This window comes from Mytilus edulis, chromosome 4 (genome assembly GCF_963676685.1).
Source record: "Mytilus edulis chromosome 4, xbMytEdul2.2, whole genome shotgun sequence".
NCBI lineage: Eukaryota > Metazoa > Mollusca > Bivalvia > Mytilida > Mytilidae > Mytilus > Mytilus edulis.
In genome coordinates this window covers 25,072,765-25,085,101 of record NC_092347.1, presented here as the reverse complement: position 1 = coordinate 25,085,101, position 12,337 = coordinate 25,072,765, and the positions used below count along the sequence as shown (strand labels likewise).

At 31.9% G+C, this 12,337-nt stretch overlaps 1 protein-coding gene across 2 annotated transcripts in view; it reads right to left on the bottom strand.

Moving 5' to 3' along the window:
* Positions 1-842: 842 nt before the first annotated feature.
* LOC139521769 (elongator complex protein 1-like) overlaps positions 843-12,337 on the bottom strand; it is a 43,089-nt gene continuing 31,594 nt past the window's right edge. For both annotated transcript variants that reach the window (XM_071315369.1, XM_071315368.1), the window contains exons 23-34: positions 11,856-12,001; positions 10,970-11,093; positions 10,031-10,128; positions 9,473-9,674; positions 7,724-7,785; positions 6,817-6,879; positions 6,236-6,410; positions 5,226-5,352; positions 3,863-3,990; positions 3,201-3,355; positions 1,804-1,879; positions 843-994 (exon numbers count right to left, since the gene is read on the bottom strand). In XM_071315369.1, coding sequence (XP_071171470.1) covers positions 915-994; positions 1,804-1,879; positions 3,201-3,355; positions 3,863-3,990; positions 5,226-5,352; positions 6,236-6,410; positions 6,817-6,879; positions 7,724-7,785; positions 9,473-9,674; positions 10,031-10,128; positions 10,970-11,093; positions 11,856-12,001 — 1,436 coding nt within the window. In that variant the 3' untranslated portion in view covers positions 843-914. The remainder of the gene's footprint in view (positions 995-1,803; positions 1,880-3,200; positions 3,356-3,862; positions 3,991-5,225; positions 5,353-6,235; positions 6,411-6,816; positions 6,880-7,723; positions 7,786-9,472; positions 9,675-10,030; positions 10,129-10,969; positions 11,094-11,855; positions 12,002-12,337) is intronic.

Genomic DNA, 12,337 nt, shown 5'->3' with positions numbered 1-12,337 from the left:
TGTGCCATCCACTGCCTGGTTTTTCCATGGACACCCTAAATAAAAGTGTTGCAAGTGAGCAGCCTTCAACAAAGAGTAAATCTAATGGATGTCCTGAATGCAAAAGAAAGTTAGTGAATTCTTTGACAGATTTATATGTTGATCTGAATGCTGAACTTGCTAATAATGTTCCAATAAAATTATTATACATGCTGTTAAGTCCAGTACATCCAAGGCTGGCCTCAAAACGATTACCATTGTGAGTCTTCCTTCCGAAAAAATCATTCAAAGACATTATTCTTTAAATGGCTTCATTGTCGAAAGGTAATAATGAGGGAGCACAATCTGTAAGTTTTCTTTTTTTCATAATATCAATAGTCACTTGGTTTCATTGTAATATCCTATCTATAACCGAGACTTATGAAAATTAAAGAGTTTTAAAAATTCTATAAAATAACACCAAAAGTCACTCAGGTGCACCAGTGTTAAAAAAGAATCTAAGCATGTCTAGAGGAATTCTGTCAAGAGGTATTGAAGGAGGTAAGAATTATCACAGTGCTTTAACCAGAAATGCCTTTGTTCATGTTTTGATATGACTAACCTGAAAAGTCACCTATAAAAAATGACATATCAGGCGCACTACTTAACTCTTGAAGACTTGTGCAATCTTGACGAATTCTGGCATGCTATTTTCAAGAAGTTCAACATTTCCAAATTGTGACATGGTCTACAACAATGTAGAATAACAGAATGGAACATTCCTATGATTCCTATAGCTTATCTGTCATGTGACCCAACCAGAAATAACATCAAGGATTACAAGTTTAGATATCTTTTTGGCCTCACAAATACAAAATAAAGAATTTTCTTTACTTTATTATTTTATTATATCTTAACATCACAGTCAATCACAAATGCGAGTTTATTGCACATCATCAGCTTTTCCCAATATCCAGTGTTACAAGCTTCCATTTCTTATCTTTGTTTAGTGTGGGTGCTATCCTTATAATTGGATCTGGAAAGAAAATGAAAACATTAATTCAAGAATGATGCTATGAAATAATAATCTGCATGTCTTTTTTCTTTTGTATAAATAAGTACATTTTAACTTTCTTAATCTTGATTTATGGTAAATTATATCTATTTAATATGCAGGAACATGTATATTACATTGTTAAACCTCTAGTGTGGAAGTGGAAGTGTCATTAGTATGGGATGCTTCTGCTAAAATCTTAAAAATAGTTTTAAATAATTCAGACCTTGAAATGAATACCACATACAAAATAGAATCTGTTTTCCATTCCATGTAGTCTTTAATATCTACTTGTTTATCTTTGATGTGAATTTATATTGCCCAAAAAAGTTTTCAGAGATCTTTTACCTTGATAAATGTGCTGGTTTTTTTTGTGTTTATGAATTTATTTTAGATTTTATTTTAATTGGAAAGCCTTCCATCTGAATATATTTAAGGAATGACTGTAATATTTTTTCTGTCTATGAAGAAATAACATTAAAAATTTGGTGCACACTGAATAACGCCCGTCGAATAGACAGATTAAATATTACAGTAATTTCTTATAATTTAATTCTAAATTCCATTTTAAACCATAGAAAACATGAAAAAACGTTGATGACTTCACGGATACATGACTAAATTATGTCTATGGGCTCATAACAAAATAACGTCAGCCAATCAGTAGACATGTTACATCCAAAATTAAATTATTGTGTATAGTACAAAATTAAATCTTTAATAGTAATGGATAAAATATTTCTAAACTGAAATTACTTTAAAAAAAATCAATGTAAGGTATGTATTCTTACCTTGTTTCTCAGAAACAACCTGACCTCTCTGCACTGCTTGAGCTATAGAATTAGCTGTTGTCATAGGTCCTAGTACCTGAAGGCAAAGAGATTAGAACACTTCAAGATTCAAGATTCAAAGTTTTATTTAGAGTAGATATTCAATAAACTACATAAACACAAGCTCGAGTGAGCTTTTCAAATCAACACTATTCTCTCCTGCAACACCAGCAATTTTATTTAAACATGCAAAATTCAAATACAGGATTATTTGCCATTTGTATATGGAAGTGTGGATTAACATAATGTATGACTACATAAAAAAGCTTTAAAATATTTTAAGTGATTTTAATGTTTGGTTCATATGTGAAAATTCTTTGAACCTTTAATAAAGGTGGCAAGCTATTATCATGATACTGAAGTGGCAGTACTAACATTAAGTGGCATGGCACTATTGCATGTTTATTACCACTTCTAAACTATTGGCAAAAAGAAGATCCATGAACAGCAAATCTAAAATTTCTTACACAGTAAAACTCAATATTATTGAGCTCTGGAACATATATAAATTACTATGGTCATATACAAGCAAATAATGTACATGACTTAATAAAACCTTTGCAATCATATAATGCTATCTTCCATCAAAGCATATAGTGTACACAGGGAAGGTACTGTAAAAATAGAGAAACCACCCATAGAAGCAAATTTGAAGACCTGCATAAAATATATACTTGTAAAGTACATTTCCCACCCATCAAGGGTTTCCTCTGGCGGTCATCATTTTTGCATTTTGCGAAAAAATAATAATTGTGGCAAATAAAATTCATCATTTGCGAAAGATATATGTAACAATTTTATGTTTTCTCGGACTAAACAACTAATTTATAAAGGTGTTGATTGTATTGTTTGACAAAATTTTAAAATGATATTGTTAAATGACGTCCATCACATGTCACATAAAGGATTTATTACAACTTTGCACCGCACATGTTTGATTCAAACTTTTGACATCTCCTTTTCTCTGGTCCGTAAAGAAAAACTGACGAAAAATGTTCAAAAGCAAGAAAAATTCTCCGACTTAAAATTTACCTTTCAACTTTGATATAGAAAATTGATTTGAGAGGGGACTTGATATGTAGTTTTAACGACACAAGTGTTTCAAGCATAGTTTTACGTCTCAACTTTTTCATTTACGATGAAAAAGAAGGAAAATTTTTAAATTATGTTACTTGGCGAAAAAAAAAATAAAGGGGCGAAAAATATATTGTTTTGGCGAAAGAGGTGGCGAAAAAAATAATTGACCCAGGGGAAACCCTGCACCCATCCATAGTAGCATATTCAAATTGCCTTTCCTGGATGCCATATATGTTTTATTGTAGATTTGTAGAACAGCCCTTATTGTCAGTAGAACTTACAGGTTCGTTTCTGTTTTCTGTAGCTTCATCACTCCATATATCTGGAATAGCTTTCTCTATATCAGACAGACAGTCACTATACTTCTTCTGTAAGTCTACAGCCTGTTTGTCAAAATGGAACTGAACCAGTGCCTTTAATAGGGACTGGATCTCATCTGCAATGTATATTTAGAAGAAGTTGACCAAGGAGATATCACAGTTTGTACTATCTCTCAGACATACTAATAAATACTGAGATAATAAGACAGTTTATTACATATGTCTTTTGTCATCAATTTAAAAGGATTTTTGACAATCACTTTTTATTGAAGAATTTCAAAGAAATGCACATATTTATTCACTTTCTGATTTGCATTATTTTTCCATTACTAAATATGCAGCAGATATTGAAACTATGTTAAAACATTCATACAGATCTATGAAGCTGGCCACTGTCTTTATCAACACATAAAAAAATCAGCTAAAATTTACTAGACTACACCTGCTGGACTACAACAAATTATAACCTCTCAGATGATCCAATATCTTATTTAAAATAGATACAACATTTAATGCTATCTGTCTATGCATAGTTAAAAGGTATATCAGAGCCAGACCCAATACCTCTGCCTATATATTGATGTATAGTATGTGAACAGACCTTTTTATGTATGGACACTGACCTCTAAGGTTATCAACTGTTTTTATAATTGTAGACAGAGCTGCTATTAATGCTAAATCTTCATATTGACTCCCTTCTTTTAACTTCCATTTCTTATGTTCAGCTTTCCTTCTGTTCTTGGAAGACTTCCTGTCATACAAACACAACTTTGAGTTAATAACTAATTTTTTTTTGTAAAATTAATGAATGCAGAACTCCCTTTAAAACTAAATATGCAGTCAACCCTATTAAAACCAAAAACCTGTATTGTCGGGTTACTGTAAATTCAGAAATTATTGCGATGTTTTTATTGCGAAAAATGCGACAGGGTTATAATTGCAATATATTTTGATATGAATTAAACAGGGTTTTTGTCAATAACGCAAACATTAAATTTGCATCTTAGTCTTAAATGACAAAATCGCAATAATAAATGCACACAATAATTTCTGAATTTACAGTAACCACTTTTTGCCTGGTTTTCTGAATCCATATGCATTTTAAACCTCAATTCTTATTAGGTCAAGTTTCTCTAGTATTGACAGTTCTCTTTCAACATCACTGAGTGATCATGAAATCATCACCTATGCCATTTTGAGCGAAATGCATTTCATACCGTTGACAAGGAAGTTCTACTACTCCCTCCGAAAATCCCTCAAACTCGTCCTCTGAACTATCGGAATTTTTGTGTCCCAGAATGTTACAGACACGATACAGACCATGAGACGACATTTTACTAATATTTACTACAATATTTTGCGTCCTTGACATCGAGCTAGTGAGAGAGGAAGGGGATTGGATTGTTTAAATTAGAATTTCCATAAAAGAAGTGTGACCTTTTGCACTCGTGGGAAACATCCAATTACCGAGCCGAAGGAAGTACAATTATTACTTAATTATATTCTCCATGCAATTGTAAAAATCGTTTTTCGTTATTTTTATCATAATATTAATCAAATTAATCATTAAATTAAATTTGACTTTCCTTCCAAATAACATTTTCTTGACCAAAAAGGTCACATGTTCCCCTCACGTCTTGTACAAAATGGCAGCGGCTTATTTTGTTTGTTGATGCTATCGATCTTTCATTGTATTGTAGTATATATTAGGTATCAAATTCAGTCAGAATAGGTATTCTTTAACTGTGATATGCAAGCTTCCTGAAAGCCTATATATTTATTGGCTTAAACGTAGCTTTACAGGGGTAATTGAGTTGAAAGACGAAAAATATTTTTATCACGTGATTGACAATGCCTGAAAGCATTGTTTGGCCTGGCCTCAACGCAATGTTCGACCTGGCTATAGGGATGCCTCAAGGCATTGTTCACCTTGAAAGGGTTAATACGACTTAACCAAAATTCCCTATGACAAAGATCATAACATACCCTGATGATTTACTGTAAGTAGACTGTCTACTATCTGTTGAATATCTGGATGACTGGACGCTCTCCCCTGTAGCACTACTGGTGTCTGAATACAAGTCTGCATCAGCACATAAGTCTCCACCAGATTCTGTTATAGAAAATGAAGTATTTTTTCAAATTATTTGAGTGTATATCAATAAAACATCACAGGAAGTCAGGTGCCTTTTAGTAAAATCAGGGAAAATGATACAAATGAAATCCTAGCAGATAATTTTCACATGAAAAAATAGGGTTAATTGGACATTGTCTTCAAAAGCACCAGCAATGGTGAACAACAATCCATTTCTAATTTTAAACTGTTTACTGTCTAAATAACAACAAGAGACTGTCACAACGACAGCAAACCGTATTTATTAACATTTATTTGTGTCCTGGCAATATCACAAGAACCATAACTGATGAACGGTGAAAGTGAAAATCGTCAATATCAAATCTGACCTCCATTTTGTCATCAGTATCAACATATTAAAATTTGAAAAGCTTAGGTTGAATGGTTCATGAGTAAATGCAACAACATGAATGGAAACGCCATTTTTCAATCTTTCAAGAACCATAACTCCTAAATTGTAAAAGTCAAAATCAACATTATTGAATTTGACCTCCATTTTGTCATCAGTAACAACATATCAAAATTTGAAAAGCTTTGGTTGAACAGTTCATGAGTAAATAAACAGACACAACTGAAACGCCATTTTTCAATCTTTCAAGAACCATAACTCCTGAACGGTAAAAGTCAAAATCGTCATTATTGATCTTGACCTCCATTTTGTCATCAGTAACAACATATTAAAATTTGGGAAGCAATGGTTGAACAGTTCATGCGTAAATGCACGGACAAAATTTTGTTGTTGACTGCCCGCCCGCCATACATCCCCAGATCAATAACCGACATTTTTGTCACAAAAAATCCGGTTAAAAAATCAATAAATAATTTTTTTTTAAGACTTCCATTGAATTAAGTTGAAGTTTACCTAGAAATTCCAATCTTTCTTTCTCTTTCTGTTTCCTGACAGCATCAAGCCTGTTTGTATATTTGTCAAAATCATTATGTAAGTTATTCAAGGTGTCCATCTGATGTTCACATGTCTCTACCAAGGCTGTTTTCAGATTGGACTCAATGAAGTCTGTTCTGCTGTGCTTGTACATCTACAAGATACCACATAGAAATAAGTTTGATCAAATTATAATTGTATAAATCTTAAAATAAAGTTGACAAAGTAGCAGGATATGATGTATGACCATTCATAATAAGTTTTGTTAAAATTGAGTAACATTAATATTGACCCTAAAATAAAACAGCAATTAATGGGATATTGAACTAAGTCATGAATAAATATACGGGAATATAAGATAAACCTCAAGGAGACATCAACCTGACACATGTTACAAGTTCAATATCACACAAAAATGTGTTGATCTATTCTGTATGAAAACCAGATGGAAATGTGTTTTTAAAGCCTTATTCCATAACATATATGTAAGCAGATATTAACAGTTTATTTGAGCAGATTTTATAACCCAAATGAACATAAAAAATAAATACAAAACATACCATTCTGAGAGCTTCTTCCCACAAACAACCCTCTATCAAACATACAATGGACTCTTCTACATCCTAAAACATATATTTTTTATAATTTTTTTGGTTGTTTGCACATTAAACAGTATCATAATCACATATAAATATTTATACTGCAATCAGCTATTTTACTATACAGATAAAGCTATAAACGTTAGCTTTATATGTCTATGACCTCAACTAACCTATAAGCCCCGCCTACTTACCGGAACTACTGTACTTCATCAACAAGGTCACGTCACGACCATGACAACGTAAAGTAACAATGGTCAAACTTTTATGAATTTAAACTTGTTATGTCTTCAAATTGGTTATTTATATACCATGTTTATCAAATGTTATTAATTAAGTTCATGTTCCCTTTCTAATTCCTTAGTATGTCAATGTCTGACAGCTTGGACTACGCTCATAGGGAAATACCCCAAAATGGTACCCCTAGAGGGAAATTCCAAACACTTTTTTAACAATTTTTGTTACATATTTTTTTCATTTTTTCATTTTTTTTTATCGATTTCAGTATAAAGACATTATACGTATAGTGTCTTGAAATATGAAATATATTTGTATTCGGCACGAAACCGTTTCTAAGCCTCATACAAATAAATTTCATATTTCAAGACACTATAAGTATATTGTCTAAATACTCTTTTAACCCTTATCACTTTCCTTTTATCATCACCTATAATAAAAACAACAAGGCTCATATTGGAAGCATGCATCTGTCTTATAAAGGAATAAAAATTTATTTGAAATCTAAGAAACCACATATTGATTTTTAAGGACTTCTTTATCTGTTCTTAAAACATTTCATTACAAAATTTTATGAATGTGTTTTATTGTGTATGCTGTGACAATTATAAGAAGTTAACCCCTTATTTACCATAACATACTGCTCCAATATTACAGCTGCCTCTTGATGTCTTCTCAATTCCTTTAATTGACCTGTAAATAAACAAAAAACATTTTTCATTGAAAGTCTAAAAAAAAAGGTAACAATGTTCACATGTATAACAGAAGTTTGACCTTATTAGAAATGTGAACCAAAAATAAATCTTAATTAAATGTAATGAAAAGAAATTTTATATAATTACACCCATCATCCTTTTTTCTGTTGATTTTTTTTGCATCTAGACTATTTAATCATGAGAATACCTTTTCTTTTTTTAAGGTCTTTCCTTTTACAAAAGGGAAAGACCTTACTGTATTTCTTCTGTTTATTATTATTCTTTTTCCGCCAAACTTTGACGAAGTTAGCAGCCTTAACCGTAAGACGTGTCGCTTTCATGTTCACACTTTGTATCGGTGTCATATATACCTATCTAGAACTCACCCTGTTAGTCGAAATATTTTGTCGGTTCGGAGTAATTCCTCCGAAACCAAAAAACCTTGTTATCGTTCCAACACCGTAACCGTAATAGGTAGAAAATAAACGAAGGGTGAAATTTGTTCAGGACCAGACCCCGGTTCTTCGTTACATTTGGATCGAAAAGATTCAACGACTCATTGGTAGGGTTATGCCCCTATGAAAATTAACCGGTGTCGGTGGACAACCAAAACTCAAAAACCGTAAGTTGTAGAGACCTAGGATCTTCACCATTCATCATCAATTCATGTGACTTTGAATAATTCCTCAAGGTCAAATGTGTATGTTGACCTTGACCTTTGACCTAACACCTTGTTATCAGAACAACTCAGAAACCATTATATTTACAGAAGTTTTAAATAGTGGAAAATGTTTGGGTCATTACGGGGCAACTTTGTTACATTTTGACCGAAGAGATTTGACCTTTTTGTAAGGGGCATAACCCCTGTTTTAGGTTTCTGAAAAGACAAAATCAGCATTTACTATATAACCAAAGGTCCTAGACCCATGGGGTCTTCAGCAATGACATTGGGGACCAATGACCTTGACAAAGGTCAAAAGGTCAAAGGTCAAGGTCATGTACCAGATAGCGAATTTTTAGTGATTTTAACCTTATTTAAGGGATTTTCAATGTGTTTTAAAGATTTTCAGTGTGTTTTAAAGCTGTTTAAGGTTGACCTTGACCTTTGACCTTAAAACTTTTAAGTCGATATCTCAAAAACGATTGTACTTACAGAAATAGTAAATAGTGAAAAACGCGTTGAGGTGGATGAGGCGCAACTTTTTGACATTTGACCGAAGAGATTTGACCTTTCTATAAGGGGCATAACCCTTGTTTTAGATTTCTGAAAAGGCAAAATCAGCTTTTACTGTATAACCAAAGGTCCTAGACCCATGGGGTCTTCAGCAATGACATTGGGGACTAATGACCTTGACAAAGGTCAAAAGGTCAAAGGTCAAGGTCATGTCCCATATAGCAAATTATATGTTTTTTTTACCTTATTTAAAAGATATTCAGTGTGTTTTAAAGCTTTTCAATACATTCTACGTCTATTGGAACATGTATTTTACATTACAAAAGGAAAGACCTCTCAATTGTTCAAGAACAATTGACATTTTAATCTTTTTTTTTTGTTGTTGTTGTTGTTGGGGGGGGGGGGGGGGGGGGGTTCTTTTGATAATTGTTGATATTTTAATTCCATTCATGTCATTCCCTGATAATACTCCCTTCTCATCACTTCTGTGAACTATTCTGAAACAAATTACCTGATAATTTCTTGGCTATATCCACCTCTTTATCTTGACTGTATTTGAGTCGCGCCGTCATACAGAATACTTGTCTCCAGTTTTTACAATCTTGAAATGATGACAATGCCTGCTCCCAACACTCTGCCTTGACAAACATGATGCCTGCTTCCTCGTCTTTACTCTTCTCAGATAAATACTCTCCATATAAAGTGGCTATGTGCTGAAAAACACAATCCATGAATTGTAGCAATGTGCATATAGGACATTTAAAGAATATCTTCTTTAAACATGTAATTAGGGGATGAATAATGAATAAAACCATTTCAAAGAAGATACATTTGTAAGATTTATATTGAAAGCCAATTTAGAAAGTATTAATATTCATTATCAGAAATAAACATCCATAACCTTAAATTGCTCACAGATGCTTAACAGAACTTAACAGCTAAGAAAAAGTTATGTATTAGATTCAACATAGTCTTGTTTAAAAAAAAAAGAAATTTATTATTACCCAATTTACCATGAAATTAAATAAATGTAAAATTGTTTGTTTGTATTATATAAACTTCTTAATACCTTGTATTGCTGAGAGCCTGGTGAATACAGCTGTAATGCCTCTGTAAACAAATTGTGTTCCTTGACTAGACTTACACATTCATTAAAATGTTCTGCACCTAATAATATAAAAAACAATACACAATTATCAAACTTCAGATAAAAGTTTATCATTTCTTTCACAAATGAGTTTGAAAAGTCTATAAAATAACCATAATTCCCATATTAAAACTTAAATAACAATTTTCCTCCTAAGTTTAAGCAAAAATGTAACAAAATTTCATTTTCAAATTTCTAAAGCAAATGAACCAGTGATGTTTATTAAATTAATATAATACATTGAATATACTTTATGCATGTAAAGCAAAGATTGATGAAATGGTTTGTTTTGCTGTAGAACTCCAGTTTTAACCAAGTTGATCTGTGAGCTACTGCTCAATAATAGTACCCCTACGTATTCAGTTAACAGGAAGTTGAAAAGCCATGAATGTGAAAATGAATCATAAAGTCTAGCATGTCACATACATCTTGATGCCAAATTTTAGGAATGACTGATACATAGATTTTGTGAAAAGTTTTAAGAAAATTTTAAATATGGTCATTATTTGTTTAGATGTTGATAAGTTTTTAATAAACAGGTGTTGTTTAGGGATGAGCCTGAAATGTATCAAAAGGTATAGCAAACTTATGCTAAGATTGCTTGCTTCCAAATATCAGGTAGCTCTAAATTGTAAATCTTGAGAAAGTATCCATTGGACAAAATCAGAAACTACTTTTGTTTTAATTATGCTACATATTTCAGATGGCCATTTGATCAATTACAATGTATATAAACTCGTCTAAAATCATGCCATTATGTTCTGGTACACAGTAGTCATTAGTACAGATTGAAGATTTTTCTCTTATTCTTTATACTACAGTCATGTACTTTAAAGAGATGGCATCAGAATGGAAACTCACCACATTTTGTTATATGATTTAATGCCTTTTTGTATCTTTTTAAATATCGGTCTATGGTAAAATGCTTGTAATGGCCTTCTAGTTGTCGTAATAAGTTCAAAAATGGTATATACTCTTTAGGATCCTGAATAATAAAACAAAAACATTTTGTATTAAAATACATACTGATAGTCATAAGTAATGCACCATTTACTTTGCAGATGAAATTTGATTAAAAATTTCAATTGATTTACTTATATTTGATTTAAAGATTAAATAATCAATTGAAATTGATATAAAACTTCATATCTAGATTGGCACCAGAGTTTTCTACTTAACAAGAATGTGTCCATAGTACACGGATGCCCCACTGGCACTATCATTTTCTATTTTCAGTGGACTGTGAAATTTGGGTCAAAACTTTAATTTGGAATTAAAATTAGAAAAATCATATCTTAGAGAACATGAGTACTAAGTTTCAAGTTGAAAAACTTTAACTTCATCAAAAACTACCTTGACCAAAAACTTTAACCTGAACTTCGCACTATCATTTTCTATGTTCAGTGGACCATAAATTGGGTTCAAAACTATAATTTGGCATTAAAATTAGAAAGATCATATCATCGGGAACATTGTGTCCAAGTTTCAGGTTGATTGGACTTCAACTTCATCAAAAACTACCTTGACCAAAAACTTTAACCTGAAGCGAACGGCACCACAGACGGTACAACAGACAAATGGACAGACGGAGGCACCGACCAGAAAACATAACGCCCCTCTACTATGGTAGGTGGGGCATAAAAATGTAAAAGAAATAAAAAATTAAGATTTGACTTAAAAAAGTAATTTTGCTAGAATTGAAAAACTATGTATCTTTTTACAACTATTTATCTTGGTTTAAAATTACCTTTTGTGACTTTTCTGCCACCATAAGTACAAGGTCAAAGTCATATGTTCCCAATGCCACATCATACATTTCATTGACATCAACAAGGAACAGTAAATACTTCAGGGCTTCTTCTGCACTAACTACAACTTGATCAAGAGGCTTCTCTGTCATATAAACATGTGGAAGTTAATAAATATATTACAGTATGTAATCTAATCACAATGTTAATTATTAATCTCTAAGAAATAACGTTAAATAACTAGTGATAAAACAAGAGGTATTAAAATATGAAGTGGCCTATAAAAAACAGTATTCATCTTTATATATGTAGGACTCTAAAGTGCGATGGGGACGCTAAAGTACGATGGTCACGCTAAAGTGCGATTGTCCGCGAAAGTATAGACGTAATAAACTTACAATGAATTATGACGAGAACAGTCGTTTATACAAACGAAAAATGAACATGCCGAAAGATAAATGTTTAAAATACAAAAAATGTA